Genomic DNA, 24,672 nt, shown 5'->3' on the forward strand with positions numbered 1-24,672 from the left:
ATTGCATCTGTAACTGTCCTCATGTTTCCTAACTGCATGGCCATGTTGTCTTTTTGTATGATGGAAGAGCATTTCTGTCACATGAAAATATTTTTTTCCCTCACTTCAAAGTGTCCACTGATTTTACACATCAAAGTCTGTTTCCAGGTGTTAGGGAGTACTACTGCATATGTGAAAAAGTTGTATAAAGCTTTTTATGCCTCCAGAGGGAGCTGTGTGAAGTCACAAGTCAAGTGATGTCACTTGAGTCAGCGTCAGTTGAGTCTGAAGACTGCAAGTTTGAAAATGAAAAAAATCTGATGGTTTGGAGTTAGAAAGACGTGAGCTTACCAGACCTCTTTAGCCTGCTCCTCATCTCTGCTTGAGGCTAGCGGCTCGTGGCTACATTAGCTGCTACTAGCAACTGACCAAACTGTCAGCGGTTGAGCTGCATTGTGGATCATGTAGGTGTCAATTTTCGACAAGGCAGAAGAATGCTTGGAATAAAAAAGATGATATCTCTGGTTCTGCGGCATCGATTTGAATCTTTTTTATATGCTCATCATGACTCTGATAATGTTATACTGTAGATGTACAATGCTAAATAGTTGGCACACTCCTTTATCACTCCTATTATGTTGTTTCCATTTTTGAGTCGTCTAAAATACTGGTTGTCCTCTCTTGTTCTCCCTGAAATTCTTTGGGTGCATCCCAAGTCTCTTCTTGATATTTCCTTGCTCCTCGATCCTCGCTTGAACTGGAAGTTGTTCTGATCCACCATCTTGCAGGCCGTCCCAAAGCTCTTATTTCTGCTCCAAGGAGCGAGGATCAAAGAGCGAGGAGGGATCTCTGAGGAACCACAAGCAAGGATACACGAGAGCAGCCTTCATGGAAGTCTTTTACTCGCCCACATACCCTCTCATTGGATATCAGTTATTAATAAAATGAGCTCCAAAAGGCTGAAGGCTAAAACATGCTCCGCACGTAGGCACGTGAAAGGACGGTCATTCAAAGATGTTAGGCAAATCATCAGGTCATTTAAATTTGTCCAAATACCTATTAAATTTCTTTTTTTAAATATATATATATATATATATATATATATATATATATATATATATATAGCGCCAATTGATAACAGAAGTTTCTCATTGCACTTTTCCCATAGAGCAGGTCTAGACCGTACTCTTTAAAGAGACCCAACAAATCCCACCATAAGCAAGCACTTGGCGACAGTGGCAAAGAAGAACTTCCTTTAAGAGGCAGAAACCTTGTGCAGAATCAGACTCAGGGTGGGCAACCATCCACTGCTGGTTGGGCAAAACTAATGACATTCCCATCAGCCTCAGGCAAAGTATGCGATTTGGAATGCAGTATTAGTCTTGATTTCTTTTTTCTCTGTTTTGAACCCTTCTCCTGACAAGAGTTGGATCAAGATCAGGTTGCTTGACACTCAGCTCCACACAACACACTGTTTATACCTTTACAAAATATAAGAAAATATAGGATTATTTAGGGAAAGTGAAAATTCCTGCATTTCGTTAAAGGTCCGGTGTGGAGGATTTAGTGGCATCTAGCAGTGAAATTACAGTTTGCAACCATTTGAATACCGCTCGCATCATTCCCCCTTTCCAAGAATGTAAGAGAAACTACGGTGGCCGCGAAAACCGCGAACGGTCTAGAGGAAGTGTTTGGTTACTGGGCAACTGTAGAAACATGGCAGTACAACATGGCGACCTCCATGGTAGGGGACCCGCTCCCTCTGTAGATAAAAACGTCTTATTCTAAGGTAACGAAAACGCAACGATTCTTATTTTCAGGTGATTGTACACTAATGAAAATATACTTATAAATATTATATTCCATTTCTGCTAATAGCTCCTCCTAAATGTTACACACTGGAGCTTTAATAGAGGAATTGTCAAAATTCATTGTTTGTAAAGAAAGTAATGTTTATTAAATAGTTGTTAAATATAGTGTATATATCAAATAATCTTATGTTTTCTTTCTGAATTCTCTGATAACCCATTATACATTTTTTACTCATTAACTGATGAACTGATTAATTGCCGGTAACATAATAAGTGTAATATGTTTAAAGTCATATAATGTTGCCACAGTTAAAGTTTCTGTAGTTTTCTAATTGATTTTACACCTGATTATCATGTCTTACAGGAGAAACACAGAGCAAGTAGCTGTGTCCAACTTGACCTTGACCAACGGCAGTTCATTTTGTTGATTCTATTCCAAGTATTATCCCCTATGCTTGAGAATAGATATTGTATTTCCTTATTGTTGATGATGCATCGTGAAGGTTAAAATTGATCACAAAACCCCAAGAATTCATATCAGTTACATTGTTAAGCAATTTGTTAAAAACTTAAAAATATCAATATCATTGGCATATGGTAGATTTAAGCATGTTGCATCTAAATGTCTTATGAAAATGGAAAAGTGAAAGTGACATGATTTAACCAATGTATCCTGTAAGACAATGAGATATTCAGAAAAGCTATGTAAAGCACAGCCAAAAACTGTTCCAAACATTTTCCGCCTGTATTTCCGACTTTTCAAGAGATGGAAATAGCAGATCATAAAGTGAATAGTTGTCGTAAAATGTGTTGGTAGCTGGTCCCAGTGGCCAAGCTAAACTCAGCACTGTTTTTTCAAGTTGAACTAAATCAAATTAGTGTCAGGGAATGGAGGCTGTGATTGATTTTTCTCTACAGATGCACTGCAGAGCAGCACAAAGCCTTGTTTAGCTAAATCACAACAAATTTGACACCAGCCGACAATATTTCTCAATCCGCCTCGCTCTCTGAGCAGGTGAGAGGCTTTATCCGTTAGCAATCAAATAAAAATGGAACACCATGAGTTTAGAAGAAAGCATTTTCATTTTACTATACTTGAGATCTACGTGAGATCTTCAGAAGGATTCAAGCTTTATCAAGGTGAGGTCACTTTTCCAGGTCTCACCACTACATAATGTGAGTTTAAGGATTTTATTAATTAAGTTAATATTATGTTTAAGATGTTTAGGTGAAATCTGTTTTTAACTTGAGTTTATAGGGTTATGATTTTCAGAGACTATATTCATCAAGCATCAACATTGCACTGACATTTTGAGGTGGAAATATTTTCAGTCTCAGAGTTGGAAATGAGAGTTATTTATAAAGCAAGGGAGGGGAAATTGTCCTTTGAGAATGAGCACAACTCTCAGAGAGTGAATTTGAATGATGACGTGATGTAGTTCTCAGTAGTTGTGTGATGCTGTAAAACCAACACACAATGAAACAACTGACAGACTGATTTAGAGTATTTAATACAGAACAAAGTAAATAAAATAGAGGAAATAAGATTCCTTGTGGGTGTTTGACAAGCTACCTACCTAAAGCTTAGACATTATAGCATTTTGGCAGTAAGGCAGTAAGATATTTTGTATTAACAGAAAATTACACAGGTCAATCAAACTTTTTTTTAAAGATTATGTTTTGGGGCTTTTTGCCTTTATTTGATAGGAAAACAGCTGAAGAGAGACAGGAAATGTGGGAGAGAGAGAGGGGATGACATGCAACAAAGGACCCAGCCCCGCACATGGTGCACAAGCTCCACCAGGTGAGCCACTGGGTGCCCCAGGTCAATCAAGCTTGACTCAACTTTGGAACAATATGCATCAAATTTGACATTAGCCACATTAACCTTTTGACCCCAAGCCCCCCTATGTCTAAGGAAATATTCCAGGGTCCCAAAAGGTGACATGCCTGCCTGTCATCATTGCGGCTCCATCTGTACACACTCCAATGCAGTTAGTCCAGTTTACTCTATTTGACCTGAGATAAGCATAAAAGTGTAGTAGTCTTCAAATATTTAAAAAGCAAAAAAAATGTATTTACTTAATTTCCTATTCATAGCAAACATATGAGAGTAGATGTGACATCTATAGAAAGTTCATGAGTTTGAGCATCTTGTTATCAATGGACATTGAATGGATGATGATTGATGATGGATGATGATGATGATCATTGAGGTAGGATTAAATGAAAGCTGGTTTGGCCGTCATTTGGAGCCAGAGTCTGCGCAGTAGTGATCGGGGTTGGAGCCGCGGTATCAAGGTCCCGCCCATGCACCTGGCTGACTCAATCGTGAGCCGGCCTCAGCTGTCAATCATGATGCGAAACCACCTTTTGATAACCTCAAATAACCAATTAAGTTAATTAGTTACATTAACCAAAGATACTGAAAGCCTTTGGCCTAACCGACAAAGCTCGAGAGACAGAGAGAGAGGGGTAACGTTAACGTTAAGGAGATACAGGTAAGGTATATTTGTTGCTGCACAAATTCTGAAGTGAAAGTTAGTTTAACAGGGGTCACTCACTCTTATCTATACAATTATCGGTTCTTCTACAATTATCTTTTTCATTACTAAGTAATTGCTTTTTAAAAAATATATTCTTTTAAAAAAGAATAAATTCAGAAAAGGATTAGAATTTAATATTTTAAATATAACTAAATGTTGTTTCTAGAGCAGCAACAGTAATGTTCACAACAGCAAAGTCACTATATAAACTCAATAATATTTCCTGAGTCCGCAGCAGCCTGGGTTTGAGTCTGACCCGTAGCCCTTTGCTGCATGTCATCCCCCCTTCTCTCTCCCACATTTCCTGTCTCTCTTCAACTTTCCAGGTAAAACTCACGCTCTCGAATTGCTGTTCCGCGTATGCAAGTAGTAGACGTAAATAGACTATTTTGACTTTCTAACAGGGGGATGGAAGACGGAACCGTGACTCGAGTCCGTGGATGTTTATATCACGGATTCTGTCGTTTGAGAACCATTACACCCCTAATATTTACAGGTTTTCATTTATAATGACGATTGGGACCAGGTCCCTGGTCCCATATGTTGCAGTTTTCCGTGTTTAAGACTGATCAAAATGGTAAGTACAGTAATGCGTTAATTGCCTCCTTATTTAACAGTATGAGTTACGCCTATATTTTAATACGTCTTTTCTACTTTGCCGTCATCTTAAAGGGATAGTTCACCCCAAAGTCAAAAATACAAGACCTTGTTGTGAGCAGTTTCATGTAGGAACTATCAGTAGAAAAAAAATACTTCCCACATGAAACTGCTCACAACAAATCTATGGATTATCTTGAGTAACCAGACATTGCTGTTGAGTTTTTCAAATTATATCTTTACGGCCGATATCTCCAAACCTCGGCAAATCATACCAAAACAATCTAGATGGATAAATAGCACTACAGATTAGAAAAATATGTATTTTCAATTTTGGGGTGAACTGTCCCTTTAACTTAAGCTACTTTGGGATCTGAGAGACCACACCAACATTGATGTGGACCAGCAAATTCTCACACAGCTCTCTGTAATGACACCCCGAGTCCTTCACGTTTTGCGGAGTCCCCTGATGGAGAAGTTCAGGCGCATGAATGATGACTGTGAGGATGGCAGACTGAAAAAAGGTAACTGCATCAATTAAATCTGCACTGCTTAGACTTCCAATGTACCAATGACTGACTGCCTTACCAACACACACACACACACACACACACACACACACCCTACCTGACTGACTGACACCCTTCCTGTCTGTCTTCCTTCCTGCATGTATCTGTCTCACACACAGTAATGAACGTAAAAAAAAGTATGTACTGTAACGCATTTAATAGCATCCACCATGTTATGTTAAATTAATGATGTTATGTTGTATGAAGGCCGACAGTTGCCTGCACTGTTCAAGCAGGACCCATGGTTGCTTTTTGAAGTTGAAGTGAGCCATGAACAGTTGACTACAGTGTGTGAAGTACAATCTAATCAAAGCACTACACTTGTACAGTTTTAATATTAACTCATAAGATTTGCCTTTTGAATAAATGTGAGAGAATATGGTTAATGCTATCCCCTCTCTCCCAGGGCCATGCTCAGACCAGCACTCCTGTCTTCTCAGCACCGAAGATGGTGCTTAAAGGCTACAGGGAGGGTCATCCTATGCAGTATGACCGCATTGTGCTCACGTTGCATGGCCAGTTGGTCACAGAAGAGAGCGAGGACATCTCGAAGGCACTGGGCTCCTCCTGTGCGTATATTCCATGTTTGGAATCCTGTATCCTAAAGGACTGAAAAAGACGCTGACCTTTTTGGAGTGTGTTGTTTTGAAGGATGCAGCCAGACTTTCTGTCACAGTAAAAAGAGTGTATAACTCAATCTGTGAGTAGACTCTCTTTTGAAGAGAGCAAGGGCTTTTCCACTGAACTGGGCCTCTTCCAGTTTTAGTTCCAGAATTTATATTTTGTTTTTTAAATTTTGAAGGACTTACAATTTTTTTTGTGCTGTTGACAATGAAAGATACTGCAGGACTCACAGGGCTACAGTAAATGGCTGTGGGCCAGAATGTTTGTAAACCATGACTCTCTCTTCCTCAGAACTGTACATATTTCAAGCTTGTAATATTTTAGATTTGTATATGTTAAGGGGAGTATATTGTGATGTTGTATATTTATATATATTTATGTATTTATAGTTTTCCCTGACTTGTCAGCATTGAATTTATTTGCTGAAATAAAAAAAAAATTTAAAAAAAAGGTTTTGAAAGGGTAATATATCGTGTTTCTCAGTAAGCATATCTCTTATTCTCTAATTAGTTCAGTGATTGAAAAAGGTCTGGTGTTATGCTCAAGGGCAGCTGTTCCTCCTGGTTTGAGAAACAATTAACCAATCAGACCTTTGAAGAAGGGATTATGAATATGGACGTCATCTTCCTACATCTACTTAGCTAGATATCCAGCTACATCAATGAAAAATAGCGGGGGTAAAAACTGCCACAAAACTGACAACAAGTGTGGATTAAATTGATGCAGCTAAAAAGGCTCTTGGAATATTTCTACAATTGCTGCAAAAACCCTTAAAGGTGAAATGAATGTATCCTACTAACAAGTATTGTGTGTGTATCCAAAGCCTGATATATCCTATTCCTTTGTGCCATGGAGCTCCATTGCTTTCCAAAAAATATTAAAACACATCAGTGAGCCACACTGTTGCACTGGGTGACATGTTCCGTCATCACCATGAACACACACACTGTAGTTGACTCAGTCCCACACCCACCGCTGTCCAAAATACTTACTGGAGCCCCTGAAAATAGTCCCCAACAAATTTCCTCCTATGAGTAATGGTTGATAAAAACTACAGTAACGAGCTGTTTTTGGAAATTACTGAGCTACAGTATATATTTGTGACCCATTTTTAAAGAATTACATCTTCAGTAGGAAGCAATGTGTCTGTCTGTCTTACTGCCCCAGACAGAGTAAGGAAGTCAGAAAATACTGAGAGACAAACTAACACATTGTTGATCTTTTCATGGTTTCGAATGACTAGGCCCTAACCCACCTACTAGTACTGATTGGTTATGATTGCCTCATTGGAAACTGGCTAACATGAACTCAGTGTCAGGATGAATGAATGAAATGATAAGAAATGGTAACGCAGTCTGATTTTCAGGCCAGTAAAATTCCATCAACATTCAAAAATGGAATGATTTTAATCTGCATACTACTTAAAAAAAAGATTTTGTAATTTTTCAGTGTGAATGTACAACATAATCACAACACAGTTACAGTTTGTTACAGTTGCCATGGGTGCGGAGCTATCCAATGACCAATCCGTTCGCTCCGCTAAATTTACACACGTTTTAGTTGTACTTTTGTGAATACTACTGGACAATGACAACATATATGTAGGAAATCTGTGTGCTTCTGCATTCTGAATCAATATGTAATGAATACGAAGCAGCAGCAATTTAATTATCATTCTCCACCATTTAACATGTAGTGTTTAACATTTAGCTCAGTTTTACACAGGAACCAGGCCCAAGGCCCCAGTTCATGGCTCCACACCAAATCGAGCCGATCCATGGACCCATCTGTCCTAGACAGATGTCTAGGCTGTAATCAGACACTCAGGAGGTCTTCCTCGGGCTTCCTTGTCTCTTCACCCCTGTCCACCTGTGCAGACAGAGGTATCCGAACGTCCACTGTCTTGTCCAGGCAGTCCACATGCACCATCTCCTCGCCCCCTCTTCTCCCCAAATAGGCAACATTAATCATTGGTGATTCCATAACCAGGAACATCCGCTTCTGAGCGCACCAAAAACAATTTTAACCTCTTTTTTGACGTTTAAAAGAGCTATGGAAAGTCCACTTGTATATCAGGCCCTATCCCCACTCTTGGCCGCGGAGCTGGCCGTTTTAGCAGACTCCTCAGCCTTCACACCTGGCTCCAGTCTGCCAGTAGGACTCACAACATGAGTTTTATTGGCAATTTTACAGAGACAAGCAGGGCAGCCAAATGCTATCAGCTAACTTGCAGCACACAGTGTAGTCCCTCCCATGTGACTGACTGTTTACGTCTTACACACACACACACACACACACACACACACACACACACACACACACACACACACACACACAGTCTCAGATCCCCCCTATTGCTCTATGGCACAACCTCAGCATACTGATTCCCATAAGAGCTCCCCCCACAGGTCACCGACTAGTATACCTACTTTCATAACCGCCATAATTTCTTATCAAAGACCCACTCCAGCACACTCAATATCACAGCCCTCTGCTGCTAACCATAACAACTTAATTCAAATCCCTTTGCAATCTCTGTTACCGCCTGTCCTCAATTGTACTACTGCAAGTTTTGGTCTTTTAAATATCAGATCCATTAATTTATCTTAACTTTTAATAAGTTTGACCTTTTTTTTATCATCACAGAGACATAGCCCCAGGGAGACTGTAGTGCTCTCATTGAAGCAACCCCCCTGATTTTACACAACTCCAACCCCGATTGTCAGAGGGGGGGTGCTGCTGCTGTTATTTACAGAAAAGTTTTAAATGCACTCCCAAGTTTTCTGAGCTTTTGCCTTAAATCCACATTTTAACACAAAGGAGCTGGTCTCCCTTTCAGACTACCCTGGACTCTATTGACCCCTACAAAGACAAAAAGTCAAACAGAACACCCCAGCCCTGGCTAAATTAATCCACCCAGGAATTAAAGAGAGACTTTAGGAAAAAAGGAACGAAAATGGAAACAAAAACAGGTTTACATGTTTTTTATGAGCTTTGGAGAGCTACAGTGAAAAAGCCATCAAATGGCAGTTAACGAAGCAAGAACATCTTTCTTCTCTAATTTAATTTTAGCAAATCACTCTAACCCCAGAATTTTATTTAAGGCAACAGGCTCGGTCATCACCTCCTCCCCCTGTCATTTAACCGACGCCTCACAAGATTTGTGTGAGAAGTTTTTACAATTTTAAAAAAAAACCCAAAAGAGCCAAGGATATAAGGCAACAGATCTGTGGTGTACTGCAAGGTTCAATTTTAAGTCCAACTGCTCTACTCCATGAGCCTAACCCCATGTTGCCAGGTTGGCCTCTCCAAAGCTGGTCATAGTTGCTCTGCTAACTGCAGGATCATCCCCTGTATCTACTAACGAGCGTTTTGTCATCAAACCGCAACACATCATTAGGGTCTGCCATAAGCCTCTCAAGGAATAAGTTCCGCCTGTTGACATTTTGTTGGTTTTGTAAAAGCAATAAAAGAGCAGCCATGGATTAAACAAGTTAACTAACACTACCTGGTGGAAAAGTGAAAGTTAGGACAGCTAAACGGTTATCCTAAAGTTAGGAGAGTTTATTTAAGATTTTTGGATGTTAGGATGCTTGTGTAATACACTTTTCCTATCTTAAGTTAGGATAGGAACATTGACTTAGGAACTGAGGATCTGTAATGGTTTGTTTCCTAATTCAGGTCCTTAACTGTTTGGTAACCATTGTAATTAGACCATGGTTACCAAACAGATAATATAGGAGCTGCAATTCAGGAAGTTTCTGTAATATGGGCCCAGGAGAGCGGTAGAGAGTATCGGCCTGAGCAACACGCTCAATTGTGCAAAAACCCGGACTGGACTTTTAGACAAGAGGGCAATAGCAGAAACATGTGGCAAGGACTAAGAACAATGACAGACTACAAAGGGCCCCCTCCCCCTCTCCTTGTCAAGTGTCGATGCATGAGACCATCGGCATCGACCAACAAGCCAAAACATCTGAAGCACAAGTTACTGGATGGAGGGGGCACCTTCCACACTTATCACCCTTTCTGAGCATGATGTCAGGAGGGCTTTCAAGCGTGTGCACACCAGGAAGGCAGCAGGACCAGACAGTATCAGTGGGCGGGTCCTCGCACTATTTGCTGACCATCTAGCGCCAGTATTCACAATGATATTCAACCTATCACTGGCTCAGTCTGTCATACCCTTGACTTTATGACGGGCAGACCCCAGGTGGTGAGGGTGGGTAGGCATATTTTGTTTTATCTCTCTTATGGTATTGTATTTGTGAAGCAACTTGTAACTCTGGTCTTGAAAGGTGCTATGGAAATAAAGTTTATTATTATTATTCTATTTTACACTTGTTTTTTATTTCACTATTGTAGGAGCTTGCAGACATACATTTCACTATGATTGTACCCTGTATGATTACATGTGAAAAATAAACTAGAATTTGAACTTGAACTTGATTAGCATTTAGTATGCAATTGGGCATATTTCCACACCTATGTATCATTTCACACCTGCTGGGACCACCTGAGGACAGCTCTGCAGCTCTCCCAGAAATCATGCAGGACATGACTGATTTATGCAGCTAAAGAAGTTGATTAAATGCGATTAAATGAGCAAAATATGTGTCAGTCAGAATTTTGGACCAAAAGTTAGGACCAATTCCCCTTCCTTAAATATTGGCCCTGGTTTACACTTGGGTAAGGTTATGTTCAGATCAGACGGTTAGAATTAGGGTTTTAGAATACATTTGTTCAGTGGAAAGTCCTTACAAGTGTAGGAATACAAATGCAGTGTGTGTGTGTGTGTGTGTGTGTGTGTGGGTGGCTAAACGCACATCTACAGCTGACAGAAGACAAATGGTTCTGCCTGTGGAAAGACAAACACTCCCCACTCCAGTTCTCCTCTGTTCCACAAACTTACTTATATTCCTGTAATTTCTTACAATTTGTGGTAAAGAACAAACAAACAAAAAAAACATTTAATCTTCTGTCATGTGTTGATTCAATCCACACCTCTTGAACCTTTGATTTTCCAGCATTCCCATAGTGATTAATAGCTCAATCTCAGGCTGGCTAATGAGTTTTATCAGGAGCCGCAGGTGATTAATTAGCAGCAGCAAAGAGTATGTCACTGCTTTATTCTGGCTAAGCCATTTCTTCCATGCTCTAAATCTTCTCTCTACAAAGAGATAGCTCAGCCCCAGGTGACATTTTTAAACAGCTTTGAGGTTTGTAAGAGTTCCAGCTCTACAGGCTATGGTCAAATCAGCACAAATACATGGCCCTTTGACAGTTAAACTGTGACAGTGAGTGTGGTCATTCAGCATGACATTGATTCATTCGTCTCAGAGGGAATGTCTGCTAATCACTGTCAATGTTCTGCTTGCTGGTTTCCATGTTTCCATAATCTCTACAACAAAGCTGGGGAGTAAAATGTTTTTATGACCTCTGTCATAATCGTAGAAAAGGTTTCAGTCGTAGTCGTCTGGACACTGTTTTCAGAATCACGTTTCGGCTCCCCTCAGAAACGTCTTGATTCTGAAAACAGTGTCCAGATGACTACGACTGAAACCTTTTCTACGATAGAGCACTCCTGGATGAATGAGGGACGACACCGTCTTACTCTGTCATAATGGACAAAAATTTTATAAAAGCCAGGTTGACAAACTCCATAATTTTCCATGAATATAAGATTATGTGAACCACAAGATCTCAATTTGTCGATAGTCACATTATTATTCTGACAATGTTCTCCTCAGGAGCAAGGAAACACCATTCTGCCCCTCCTCCACCATTAACATTATGACAGACAGCTGTCATGGGCAAAAGAGTTATGTATGCGTGTGCAGGGTGTGTACAGAGGTGGTGTTTGACCTGTAGATTGTGACCACATCTTTCACTGCAAGAGAGTTTAAAGGTCAGGCCAATGAGAGCAGAGAGCGCAGGGAGTGAAGTGTATTTATATCCACCTGTTATTTATGCACATAAGAAAACCTAAATATCACCAAAACGGGTCTAAGGCTGGTTGAGATGGAATACAGACTTTATTCTGTGTCTCCTTTTTCAGGTTGAACATTGGGAAGAATGACCTGTTGACCTTTTATGATGGCGATGACCTTACAGCTAAAGTTCTGGGTCAGTATGGAGGATCAAAGTCCCGATTTAAGCTCTACACCTCCACCGCAGATGTCACCATCCAGTTCCAGTCTGACCCGGCCACCAATGTCTATGGCTACGGCAACGGCTTCATAGTGCACTTCTTTGGTAAGTCATGGAACCAGTGCTCAGAGATAACTCAATCACACAGAGATTTAAACCTTAAGACTTACTCATCAGGGAGCTCTGCCGTCTACTTTTTTGCCAAAGTTGCTATTTGAAGGCAGATACCAGTTTAGTTTGGATTGATAAAAACAGATATCAACAGCTTCATTAAATGTGACTGTTTTCATGTCAGGTATTCAGTATTCAGGGACCCTAGGGCCTTAAGGCACTGACCATGTAAGGCCTATTTTATCGTGCAAGCTTAACAATAAGCACAAAACAGTATGTCTTGGGTGCACAGACTGTGTAGGCTTGACTGTGCACACTTACTATTTCAGTTCATGTATGTGCAGCAGCACAAAGTGCAGAAGTGCAATATATAGTAGATCAGAGAGTATGGTGATTAATAAATACACCCTCAGCTCATCACATTCTTGGTATCATAGCTCTGAATCAGCTGAGCCAATCACAGTGAAGCATGACAACAATAGTTCAAGGAATGGAAAGACGCTTCTTCAAAATCATATTGTTGTCTGGATGAATGGTACGACGTGAACACACAGCACCACAAATCTGCATTCAGAGGGCTTTTACAATGACTATAGAAATAAGTCATTAAAAAATGATTCTACTTTATCTCACATCATAAATGGACAGTTGTTTAGTAATTGATGTGACAGCAGCATTTGCACTGTAATGTCTTTCAAGAATAAAACATGAAACACCACTTTTGCTAAAAAGAAAGTTGGAAAGGAGGCAATTATGTACAGGATTAATGAGCCCAGCAGAACAGCAGAATACTGAGTTATAACCGACTAGTCTGATGTGTGTAGAAATGTGTGTGGTTATTTTGTAGTAGCCTGGTGTCATTTACATATAATTTAATGATGGTAAACACACTGAACATCTGTGTGTAATGGCAATGCACTCTGGCGCAGAGCTTCTTAAATCAGCGGCTGCAGATTTATCAACATGTGTCCTGCTGCCTCCGATGGCTGCAGGGATTTAATGAACTGAAGGAGAAGCTTTTCATACAGTATAAAGCAGCTGTGGACAACAGATACTGTAAGAATCGCCCATATTAAGACCAATTTACCGATGTTCCTGCTTTAAACATGTTATTTTTGATTTATTTGATTTAAACTCACCTACTCATTCCATTATTTCTGTGTATTTCCTCCAAGTATTTGTTTTGCTCTCTGATAAAATCAAATAAAGTGGCAGCAGAGTGACGTTGCTTCAGAAACAGATGTGGTTTCCACCAAGATACCAACAACTCACTTTGTGCTGCCTCATTTGAATGAACGGCCCACCTGTACCTCTCCTTCCAGATAACTTCGTGGTTACCTGTCGGAGTGCTGCTTGTGCTGGTCGTTGGGCCGCCACGAGAACAGGGCCCGTTATAATGTTCATGGTTTGAGTCCGACCTTGGACCACGTCATCCTCCACGCTACTGTTTTGGATTTTTTTTTACAATTAACACTTAAATTGCCACATGCAAATGACAAGGTACTACAAAATGTAAACCGCATTTTGCATCATACCACATCATGCATCAGAAATATTAGCATTTAATGAGCCATTAGATAATACAGATAATCATAAAGGATAATGACAAAGAAGTGTAGACGACGCTAAATGTTGATATGTGATTATTAAAGGAATAGTTCAACATTTTGGGAAATATGCTTATCTGGAGTCAGGGAGTAGTTAGCCTAGCTTAGCATAAAGACTGGAAGCAGGGGGAAACAGCTAGCTTGGCTCTGTGCAAAGTTTAAAAACACCTACGAACACCTCTAAAGCTCACCAATTAACATAATATATCTAATTTGTTTCTGTACACAAACAGAAATGTTAAAAAAACAAATTGTGGTTTTGGATGCTCGGGTCTATTTCTTTCTCTTTGCCTATAATTTTAGAGCTGACGTTAACAGCACCTTGCAGTCGGTACTTGTCTATTTGACAAAGGGATGCAAACCAGCAAATAAAGGAAAAAGTTAAAGTACTTGAAATAAAAGAAGAATAAAACATTGTCAATATTCTTTGATCAACTCCAAAGGAGTTTAGTTTACGCAGACAGTATAGATGCTGCTGAGGCTTTTTCACAATGACATCTGTATTTTCACTAAATCTCAGTCTGTCATCAAACACAGTTCCCACAGCTTGTGGGTCCGGACAATTTCAACGTTTGTGCTATGAATGATTGTCGGAAAACTGTCTCTTTGGTGAGATTATCATTTCTTTATTTTTGGATACATTTAAATCCAGAAAAGATGTATTGCATCAGTCCACAAATTCTTGCACTATGGGTCCATGTGATTGATCTGACCGACTGAGAAGAGACATAATAACACTGTCGTCAGCAAATTTTATTTGATTTAATTTGTTGATTTTTATGTTTACTACGACAGTCCTCTGTATACAAGATAAAACATAGAGGAGAAAGGACACAACCCTGTGGTGAGTCAGTGGAAGTACAGATCGATTCAGATGCTCAACCATTTATAATGACTGTCGCAGTCCTGTTAGGGAGAAAACTGATAATCCATCTGAGCTGATGATCTAAATGGAAATAAGATGAAGTTGCATTGTATTAAAGGCTGAAGAGAACTCAACAAAAAGTAATCTTGCATAAGTGCTTGTTCATGTACCGAGTTCATAATAAATACCTTTCCATCGTCATCACCTCTCCCAGACTTGTACGCGAACTGCAGGGGGTCGAGACTTTCATCCCTTTAAAATGTTTAGCTACAGACTGGGTTGAAACTTGTAGTGGCTGCCCAAGTGAGAGTGTCTCGGATAGATCCCTAAGTTGGACACTAAAATCCTGAGTGTCAAAACAATGGAAGAACTGCATGCCTGCCTGTCTGCCTGCTTACCTGCCTACCTATACCTGCCTGCAAGCCTTCTATTTTTCAATAAATCACTGAAATGACTGCATTTGGGTCCTATTCCTTGCTGCCTCACACTCACCAGCCATGACAAGCGCTGGTTGCCAGATATGGTGAGCCAAGGTTTTGGTTTTGACAGTGGGGCAGCTTTTCAGTGGCAGCTCTCTCATGACCTTTGACCTTCTCAAACAAACATACAACTTGCCCCATCACGGTCACTACCACTACATACAGTTGGAAGACACCATAAAAAGAAAATTGATAAACATAGCTTCCACAACTTCACGCCTCCCTTACTACTAAACTCTGTTCATTTCCACCCGAAAAAGTCCAATCACAGATTTACAGACTCTTTTCTCACCATGACACCAATACTGTTTCAATACCAAAAGACAAATGGACATCAGACTTGAATATAGATCAATAAATAAATAAATCAACTGGCAAACTATATGCAACATTGCATATATACACAATACATTCTTCATGTCATACAACTCAAAAACTCAATACAAGGTCCTACACAGAGTACACATCACCACTCACAAAATGTCCCATATGGGCTTCACAGACAGCGACACCTGCACACACTGTCCCACCGCAACAGACAGCCTCTTCCATGCATTCTGCCTCTGCACACCAGTTAGGCAGGTTTGGTCGGAGGTCGTGGGAAAGCTGTCCGAGATCCTCAACCTCAGCATGCCCCTCTCCCCCTCCACCTCTCTTTCAGGTGATCTCTCATCACTTACAATCCCACAACTTCTCCAAACTTTCATCTTAATGGCATTAACTGTGGCCAAGAAAAGCATTTTACTCAGCTGGAAAGACAAGACAAAATTATCAATAAACCACTGGCTCAATCTGTTATCAGACCACGCAAACCTAGAAAAACTCACAATCTGATCCCATTCCATAACACCCCCCCACCTCAGCCCCCCACTCAGATCCTCCCAACCACAATATGGCAACTCCAAAGAACCCACAATATGCTTGCTCAATACCATTTTTTTGTTTTTATTGTTGTTTTGCTTTGTTTGTTTATTTATGTCTTAATGTCTTTGTGCTTCTGTGGATGTTTTGTAAATAGCTCTGTTGTTTACCTGTGGTAAAAAATAATAAAATAAATAAAGAATAAAGGAGGAATTTGACATGTATAAGAAAGTGGTGGAAGAAGTAGTCAAGTAAAAGCAATATCACAGTGTAAAAATTCTCTGTACAAGTTAAAGTCCTGCATTCAAAATCTTGCTTGAGTAAAAGTACTAAAGTATTAGCATCAAAATATACTTCAAGTACCAAAGGTAAACGTTCTCACGCAGAATGGCCCATTTCAGAACACACAACATCACTGGATTATAATTACTGATGCATTAAAGTGATGTACACATTAATGTTGCAGCTGGTGAAGGTGGAGCTCATTTTAATTACTTTAGAGACTGCTGGGTAGCTTAATCAATAATAATACATCCCAATGTATTAGTTGATTTATATTTTGTATTAATAATCTGAATCTGCAAAGTAACTAGTAACTAATGTTGTAAAATAATATAAAATAAATAAAAATGGAGTAAAAAGTACAATATTGGCTGGCTTCCAAAATGTAGTGAAATAGTATGAAGTAGCATAAAATGCAAATACTCGAGTGCTTTACTTAAGTAGAGTACTTGCGTAAAAATGTACTTAGATCAAAACCCAGTGGTGGAATGTAACTATGTACAGACGCGATGGTACCAAATCTGACAACCTCACAGTGATGACAAGACTACACACAGCCAGGTTCGGGTTATGCTAGAAAATAACTAGTTTGTTCAAACGCATCGAAAATCAAAGTCTTTATAGTTGTTCCTAACGGCCACACAGGATGGAGACGCAATACTGTTTCAGTATGGGGATAACGGCGCACATTCTCAGACAGTCTCTCTTGGAAGACATTCATAATGTTGCACTTGGTTGTTCACATGAAAAGTGAGTTGTGTAAAGAATGAAAAAAAGAGCTTGAGAGAGAAGGATTCTGAAGCCATTAGACCATCCAACAAGCAGTTCCGATGAAGCATCCTGGCAGCTTCACTGCGCCCGACTGTTGTCCGCCAAGATATAGTTCCAGCACGTAACTCTCTTAAAATATTTTTAACTTTCTGTTTGTGTACGGATTAAACAAATGAAAAACAACATGTCACTATGTGAGTTTGAGAGGTGTTGGTATGAGTTTGTTGTTTTTTTTTACTTTGGAAGGGGCAATGCTAGCTCTTTCCGCCTGCTTCCAGCCTTTATGCTAAGCTAGGTTACCCACATCCTGACTCCAGCTCTGTATTTCTACTATCCATCTTCTCATCTAACTCTTGGTGAAGTGTATTACCCAGAATGTTGAGCGATTGTTTTAATGTCTAATGTAAATCCAGTCTAATATTGTTCTGATGTATCAGTAGCCCAAAGAAGCTAATAGAAATGTAGCTAAATTAAGGCGAACGGCTGCGGATACAGATGATCGACAAAGAGGAATAAAGGGAGGGAAAGCTTTATTACAGGCTCTTCATGAATCTTGTTGGTGGAAGGTAAACACAAAACAGCAACGTGGGCAGGTGTCAGAGAATTTTGCTTGTCTAGTGCCCGAGTGCAATTACTTTGGTGTGTTTGTCCAAATTAGACTCGTAAGCAGAGGACCGGAGCCGGCTGCTGTGTGCCTGGGAATGAGCGGAGCGAAGCCAACAGGCCTGGCAGCTTCCAGTTACCTCACAGGAGAGCTCATTTGAGTTGCTGGAAAAATAACGTTCCATGAAGGCATCGCTTGGTTTCAAGCTCTAATAAAAAATATATCTTAATGGATCACCTTATGCTGTCTATCCAGACAGATGCCAATTGGAAAAGCTACCGAAAGAACATTCACGTCTTATTATTATAGCATTTGACAGTTTCACACATTAAGCCTCCCCGTACACTGTGTGATTTTGGGCTGACCCAGACAAAAGTTGACAACCTTGGGAGCAACGTGGTAAATCTCTGGTCATTAATCCATAAGTGATCCATCAAGTGTTGCTGAGTTAGAGATTTGGGGACAGTGTCAGAAACTGAGGTCCAGATTCTCATAATAAAGCCTCGTCTACAAACCACCAGTTGAAACATGGCGGCATGAAATTAAATTGTTATCGCCCTTAGACATACATACCACAGTGATGTGTACTCTGCATACAGTATCTATAGTTAGTGCAATTTTTTAAATACATTTAGAGAGTCCAAATGATGGACTGTTCTGTTTCTTTCTTTTCCTTTTCAAAATATGAGAGCAGCACAAAATCTTGAAGATCACTGTTATTGCACAATGTGTAGGGCCCTTGAAGGCCAGGGTATACTTGAAACGGAGTAGTTCGCATAAAAAGTGACAGCAGTAGTGTGAAGAATGAGAGCTTGCGAGAGAAGCTGCAGCCCACCAGTTCTGACGTCGGAAAGGTGTGGGGGGACGGGGTTTCAGAAGCTGTTCGAGTTTAAGCATATACTGGCCAGTTTAGACTAGGCTCTGACCCTTATGTTTGTTTGCTGATCTGTGAGGTCAAAACGAGCCCTTTATTGACATCCGACATCCGTCACCGTCATTTCATTCTTCACTCTTTCCTAACATTGTAATTGCTGTTTCAGGAACCTCTCTAACATTGCCCACTGTTTCCAACATGGAAAATGATATCTTTTGTTTTGAAAGATTTGAAAGATATTTAAAGATTAAATATCGCAGATTCAGTAACAAGATTAACTACCTAACGCCCATTGATGGACAGAATGAACAATGATTCTGCTCTTGAAAGCTAAAACTTCATGTTTGACCCATGGGTGGTGCCATAGGAAAGACAATGGGATCATCAAAATCACAAAGGTTCATATTCTAAGGAACATGATTGAGCAGATTTGCATGGCAATCTGCCGTATACACAAGAGATTTTTTTTTTTTTTTGCAAAGTTGATATTTTGGCCCTAGAGTGGCTCTAAATGACAGCTCACCAAGCGTTGTATGTGTGTATGTTTGGAAAGGGTCGATCCTCTTAGGAGCATGAATGTGCCAAATACATTTCATGGCAATGTGACACTTAAATTTAGCTCTTTCTTGTGTACAAATAAATATCAGGAGTCATCCAAGATTTCTTACTATGTGTTGTACTAAGTGTTGGGCAGACAGAGACTGATTGACTGACTTTAGTATCTTTATGTAAAAAAAGGCATCAGCCTTTAAAAGCTCATGTCACTCAAACCTTCCATTAATTTCCTAATTTCCTGTCTCTCTCTTTCTTACGGCTTCTCTCTGATCAGAAGTAGCTCGTAATGACACCTGCCCCGAGCTTCCAGAGATCTCTAACGGCTGGAAGAGTACATCTCACCCCGAGCTGGTTCAGGGCACCGTGGTGACCTACCAGTGTTATCCTGGTTATCAGGTGGCGGGCGCCGAGCTGCTCATGTGCCAATGGGACCTCACCTGGAGCAGCGACCTACCAAGCTGTGAGAGAGGTGAGTACAAAGACACTGCCACCACTACTGCATTAGCCACTGGAGATGGTAAAGATGGTAGATGCATGACACATGTCAAAGATACTGAACCCCAAATTGCTCCCGAGGGCCGTGCCGTCGGTGTGTGTGTGTGTGTGAATGGGGTGAATGTGATATGTAGTGTGAAGTGCTTTGAGTGGTTGGAAGACTAGACAGGCGCTGTACAAGTACAGTCCATTTACCGTTTCACCACTTCATATTTCACAGTCATGTTTCTGGCCACCTGATGAATGTAAGTCTAACATTCACTCTCCTTTTTGGTTTCTACCAACTGCTGAGGGAAATATCTGGCTCTTTTAGCAGCTAAATGCTCCACGATCTTCACTAGCTCTAGCAGTGCGTCTGCTGTTTGGTGCCAGACAGCTAAACAACGAGCTGAAACTTGCTATAAGGCTCCATAAAGCCGAGGGGAGCTGCAGATTCAGCTGCAGTGTATTTACCCTTTGACATTTTATTGTCAAAATTATCATTGTGAATTATATCCACTACAGAGTCCCCTCAACAATTCCCTTGGCATGTACATTACAACACAATGCACAAATTACAGTCAGGTTTCAGTGGTGACGTAAAATGATGATGACTCTTAAGTGTCCAAATTCTCAATTTACTGCTCACTATGAATAAGCTATGGCGCGTCTGTTGAAATGAATGTTTCCTATGAGCACCGAGTCTAAATGTTTGTTCCGTAGCTTGGTCACAGAGATTTTCCACTTCGGCACATATGCAAAACCTAACAATAATTCCAATAATTTAGGGCAAGAAGAATAACTGATGCTTTCACCGAAAGACGCTTTTGCATAATACTTACATCTAATAGCCCTAAAACCAATTTTTCAATTGTACAATATAAGTCTGGTTTATATTAGGCTATTACACAACAGCAGACACACACAAAAACAAGCAGTAGCGATGCCTCACTGCCAGTGAACCGGGACCCCGGCTCCAGCATGGCTGACTTACACCCTGTTTTTCTGGCCCAGCTCATTTCTTAATCCCGCCTCTGTGGGCTCATGTAACCCAGCTCAGACAAACAGGACTGCACAGGCTGATATTTTCTTTACGATCAGAGACCCCTGATGCTACTGAATTATGAGGCTTTTAATGTTCTGTACTGACTTTTAATGCAAGCATAGTAGGCACGCTTCTGTTACAAGATCCAAATCTGCATGTTTTCTACAAATGTTATCTGCAGTTGCTTTATTTGACAATTGAATTGTATTATGTAACATTTTGTGTCTTTGAGCTATGCAGAGTTCAACCAAAGAGCAAGTGTTTTTAGACTCCTGAAGAGGTCAAACTTTCCAGTATTTCACACGAAAAATGAAAGATTTGAGGAGATGATTTTTGTAGTTTTTTCTGCCTTCCAGGCAGCCTTTGGTGTTCCTTCATTTCAGCACTGTATCAAAATAAGCTAGCAATCTATTGGCTTCCTTGAGGGAGGAAATCCAATACTGTGAACATACTACTTTCATTTGTCACTGTAGTAATGCCATTGAAAGTGCATGTGGATTAAAAGCGAGACTATATAACGGCCACAGGTAACAATTATTGAAAAACGTTAAATGCTAAAACAGAGTAGAGAGTCAGCAAACTGACTCAACATTGTCCATCATACAGCAATATCTGTCTATTTGCTAACGTGCCACCATAAGCTACCAAAACCATTGAGTATTGAATTGAGCAAGGTTGTGTTTTATTGCTTATGCATTCAGCTTTTCATTTGTAACAGGAAAATTATGTAACTGACAAAGGTCAATGATATAACTGGAAAAAACTATAAGCAGACATGAAGTTTAGCGTAAGTTCAGTCAGGAAGACTGACTATCTCCACGCTTATCTGTTTATTATTTACTCTCTGTCTCTGTTCCCGCTCCAACTCCATCAGCTGACTGAGGGCGTTCACTCTTTCAGTTAAACCAATCAGATACTGCCACGACCTCTGTGGGCCAATCATCGCGTTGCTGCCAAAGTTTCAAACTGTTCCTTTCTCTGCTGCTGTCAGCTGTCATTTCAGTGTCGATGCAACCCTCCTCCACCCGTTCACCTCCGCTTTTCATCACAACCGGTCTTCCCAGTCTTGCGGTGATCTCATCAGAAGTCCCGCTCCACATCTCATCCATCCAGAGCTTCAGCCATTGCTCTTCACCCCTTCACCACCACCAGTGATTAGCCTCCGTCAGGGGGATGTTCCTGTACAGCTCATGGCATCACTACCCCCTCCAAATATGATGTCACGATGGGGTCTGATCGCCAAAGACATTTTCCTTCAACTTTCCTATTTGTGCACTATGTCAAAAAATGGTATTGTTCTTTAAATGAAGTCTCCCCTGATTGAAATATGGTTCAGCATGGCTGTCAAACCCATACAGTTGTTAAGTTTTTACAATTTGGGTTTTTATATCATGCTGGAATGAACAGAAACAATGGCTGTCTGAAGGAGAGGAAAACACATCCATAAATCTTAGATGCTACATGCTTAGGAAATGTAATGTAGAGTATATATGGGTTGTAGTAAGTGGGGTAAATATAAATAAAGTCTTGTATTAACCCTTGTGTGGTGTTCATATTTTTGTTATTCAGCCAGTGGACCTGCTGCATTTGTGGGTTTTTAATTCAACACAATCAAACTATTTTATTTTAAAATACTCAACAGATGTTTACTTCATTGCTTTAAAGAACAAATGTAAATTGTACTTAGAAAGAAAAGTATATACATTTATTTCATTTTACATATAATTTTAGGAAAGTTACAGTTAATTTGCATAATTAACTGTAACGTTCCTAAAGTAATAATAATCTGTTGTTTTTTTAACATTAATTACATTACTAACAATGTTTTGAAAAGAAATAAGTTAACATTTTGCTATGATAGTTGTTTCTTACAGTAGTTTATTCTTGGGGTCCCCAGGGACCCCAGTCAGTGGCCCTTGTATGTTAAATGTGTTTGTAGGATGAGGGTTAAAGCAGCACGGCTGGATCTTTACTCATTTGCGTTATTACAAATGTCAAGAGTGATTCTGAATTAGGTTTTCTTAGTTCTGGAACACAACCCGGAAGTTTCTGTTTCACGTCTTTAGCCCTCTATAGCTACGCAAAAAAACCAAATGTAGTAGCTACTTTAGCGCTGCTACTCCCCAACACTGAATGTTGTGTAAATATTGCAAATATATTACTGTGTTATTTGTTTTATTGCATTTACTTACATTAAATGTTTCATTTTGTGTCACGGTTGGTTCTGTCTTGTACACCTGGTCATACTTCTTACTTAAATACTAGATTCACCATTGGTTCATATTTACCTCTCTAATAAGTTTTCACTTGTAACAAAGCCTTACAGAGCAGCTGGATTGGTAAACATGGGCGTGAAATTGTACAGTTTGCTGATGTTGAGTTCAAGTAATGTCTCTCAGAAAACCAGGAAGACAGAAAGTGTTGGTTGACAATAACCAACCTTTTTTCTTCGTCTGTCCATCCAGTGGTGTCTTGCGCTGACCCTGGAAAGGTGGAGCACAGCAGGCGGGTGCTGTCAGGTCCCCATTTCACTGTGGGTTCAACCATCCAGTACATCTGCAACAAGGGCTTCATTCTGTCTGGAAACAGCCTGCTCACCTGCTTCAACCGAGGCTCCTCAGGCCCCAAGTGGAACCAGAAGCTGCCTAGATGCCTGCGTACGTATGAGTTAAAGTGTTTCTCAAGGCCTACATATACTGTAAAAAACAAGTAAAATAAACAGTAAAATGTTGCCAAACTGTTCCCATAAAATTACAGTAAAATGCTTACATAATTCAACAATGAATTACTGTAAAATTACAGCTGTTATATTCCATTTCTGCCATGTTCTGCAAATAGAGCCCCCTAAATCTGACACACTGGCCCTTTAACTGGATTCATTTATTAACTTAGAGTTTTCTTCCGGTATGAAAATCATGAAATCAAAGTGTCATTTACTGAGCGACATCGCTGTATAACTGTTTCTGTAAAAACAGATGTTGGGTGTGAGTGTTCTGCTGTGGTGTATTTTTTAAAATACAAATACAGTATATACAAACAAGTAGGTGCATTAGACTGCCGTGTTTAATTGGCTACAGTGCAATGAAAATGCATTTGCCCCTTCCCAATTTCCTCTAGTTTTGCATATTTGTCACAGTTAAACGTTTCAGATCTTCGAACAAAGTTTAATATAAGACGAAGACAACCGAGTAAACAGAAAATACAGTTTTTAAATGATCAGGAAAAATATCATGCAGCACCTGTATCACCCATGTGAAAAAGTAACTGCCCACTAAATTTAATATCTTATTGTGCCACCTTTAGCTGCAACAACTGCAAACACTTCCGATACCTACAAATCTCTTTCACAGCGCTGTGGAGGAATTTGGGCCCACTCTTCTTTGCAGAATTGTTTTAATTCAGTCACATTAGAGGGTTTTCGAGCATGAACTGCCCGTTTGAGGTCCTGCAGAAGCTCCAAAACCCTAATTTAGTTTCTCTTAGGGCTGCCACGAGTAGTCGACATTGACCCTGAAAATGCGTCAACATCAATATTTTTACCGGCGCATGTTTTTCATTGTTTTTCTTCAATATCACTAAGTAGGCTAATTGTTGCGTTTGTGCTTTAGAACGGAACCGCTGTGAAACACTCCGAAAATAACCTTTTATTTCTCTGATGCACCGGCTTTCTCCCGTTACTCCCTCTCCTTATTCACTCTCTATGTCGCTCGACCACAGCTCTCTCCCTCTCAAACAAATGAACGCGAACCAAAGGAAGCTTCGTGGTGTCGTTATTTTCCGGCATCGACAAAGTAAACCAAGCGAGGACACAACTGGGAGAGTATCGTAGTTTGGTCCGTGAACTGCTTCACTGACTGTGGAGCCGTTT

At 40.1% G+C, this 24,672-nt stretch overlaps 1 protein-coding gene across 6 annotated transcripts in view; it reads left to right on the forward strand.

The window, feature by feature from the left end:
- sez6b (seizure related 6 homolog b) overlaps nucleotides 1–24,672 on the forward strand; it is a 313,597-nt gene that overhangs the window by 267,997 nt on the left and 20,928 nt on the right. For 5 of the 6 annotated variants that reach the window (XM_044201744.1, XM_044201746.1, XM_044201741.1 and 2 more), the window contains exons 10-12: nucleotides 12,185–12,381; nucleotides 19,560–19,754; nucleotides 23,270–23,461. In XM_044201744.1, coding sequence (XP_044057679.1) covers nucleotides 12,185–12,381; nucleotides 19,560–19,754; nucleotides 23,270–23,461 — 584 coding nt within the window. The remainder of the gene's footprint in view (nucleotides 1–12,184; nucleotides 12,382–19,559; nucleotides 19,755–23,269; nucleotides 23,462–24,672) is intronic. The other variant, XM_044201743.1, reaches the window with a different exon arrangement.

The sequence above is a fragment of the Siniperca chuatsi genome, linkage group LG7 (assembly GCF_020085105.1).
Source record: "Siniperca chuatsi isolate FFG_IHB_CAS linkage group LG7, ASM2008510v1, whole genome shotgun sequence".
In the NCBI taxonomy this organism is placed as follows: Eukaryota; Metazoa; Chordata; class Actinopteri; order Centrarchiformes; family Sinipercidae; genus Siniperca; species Siniperca chuatsi.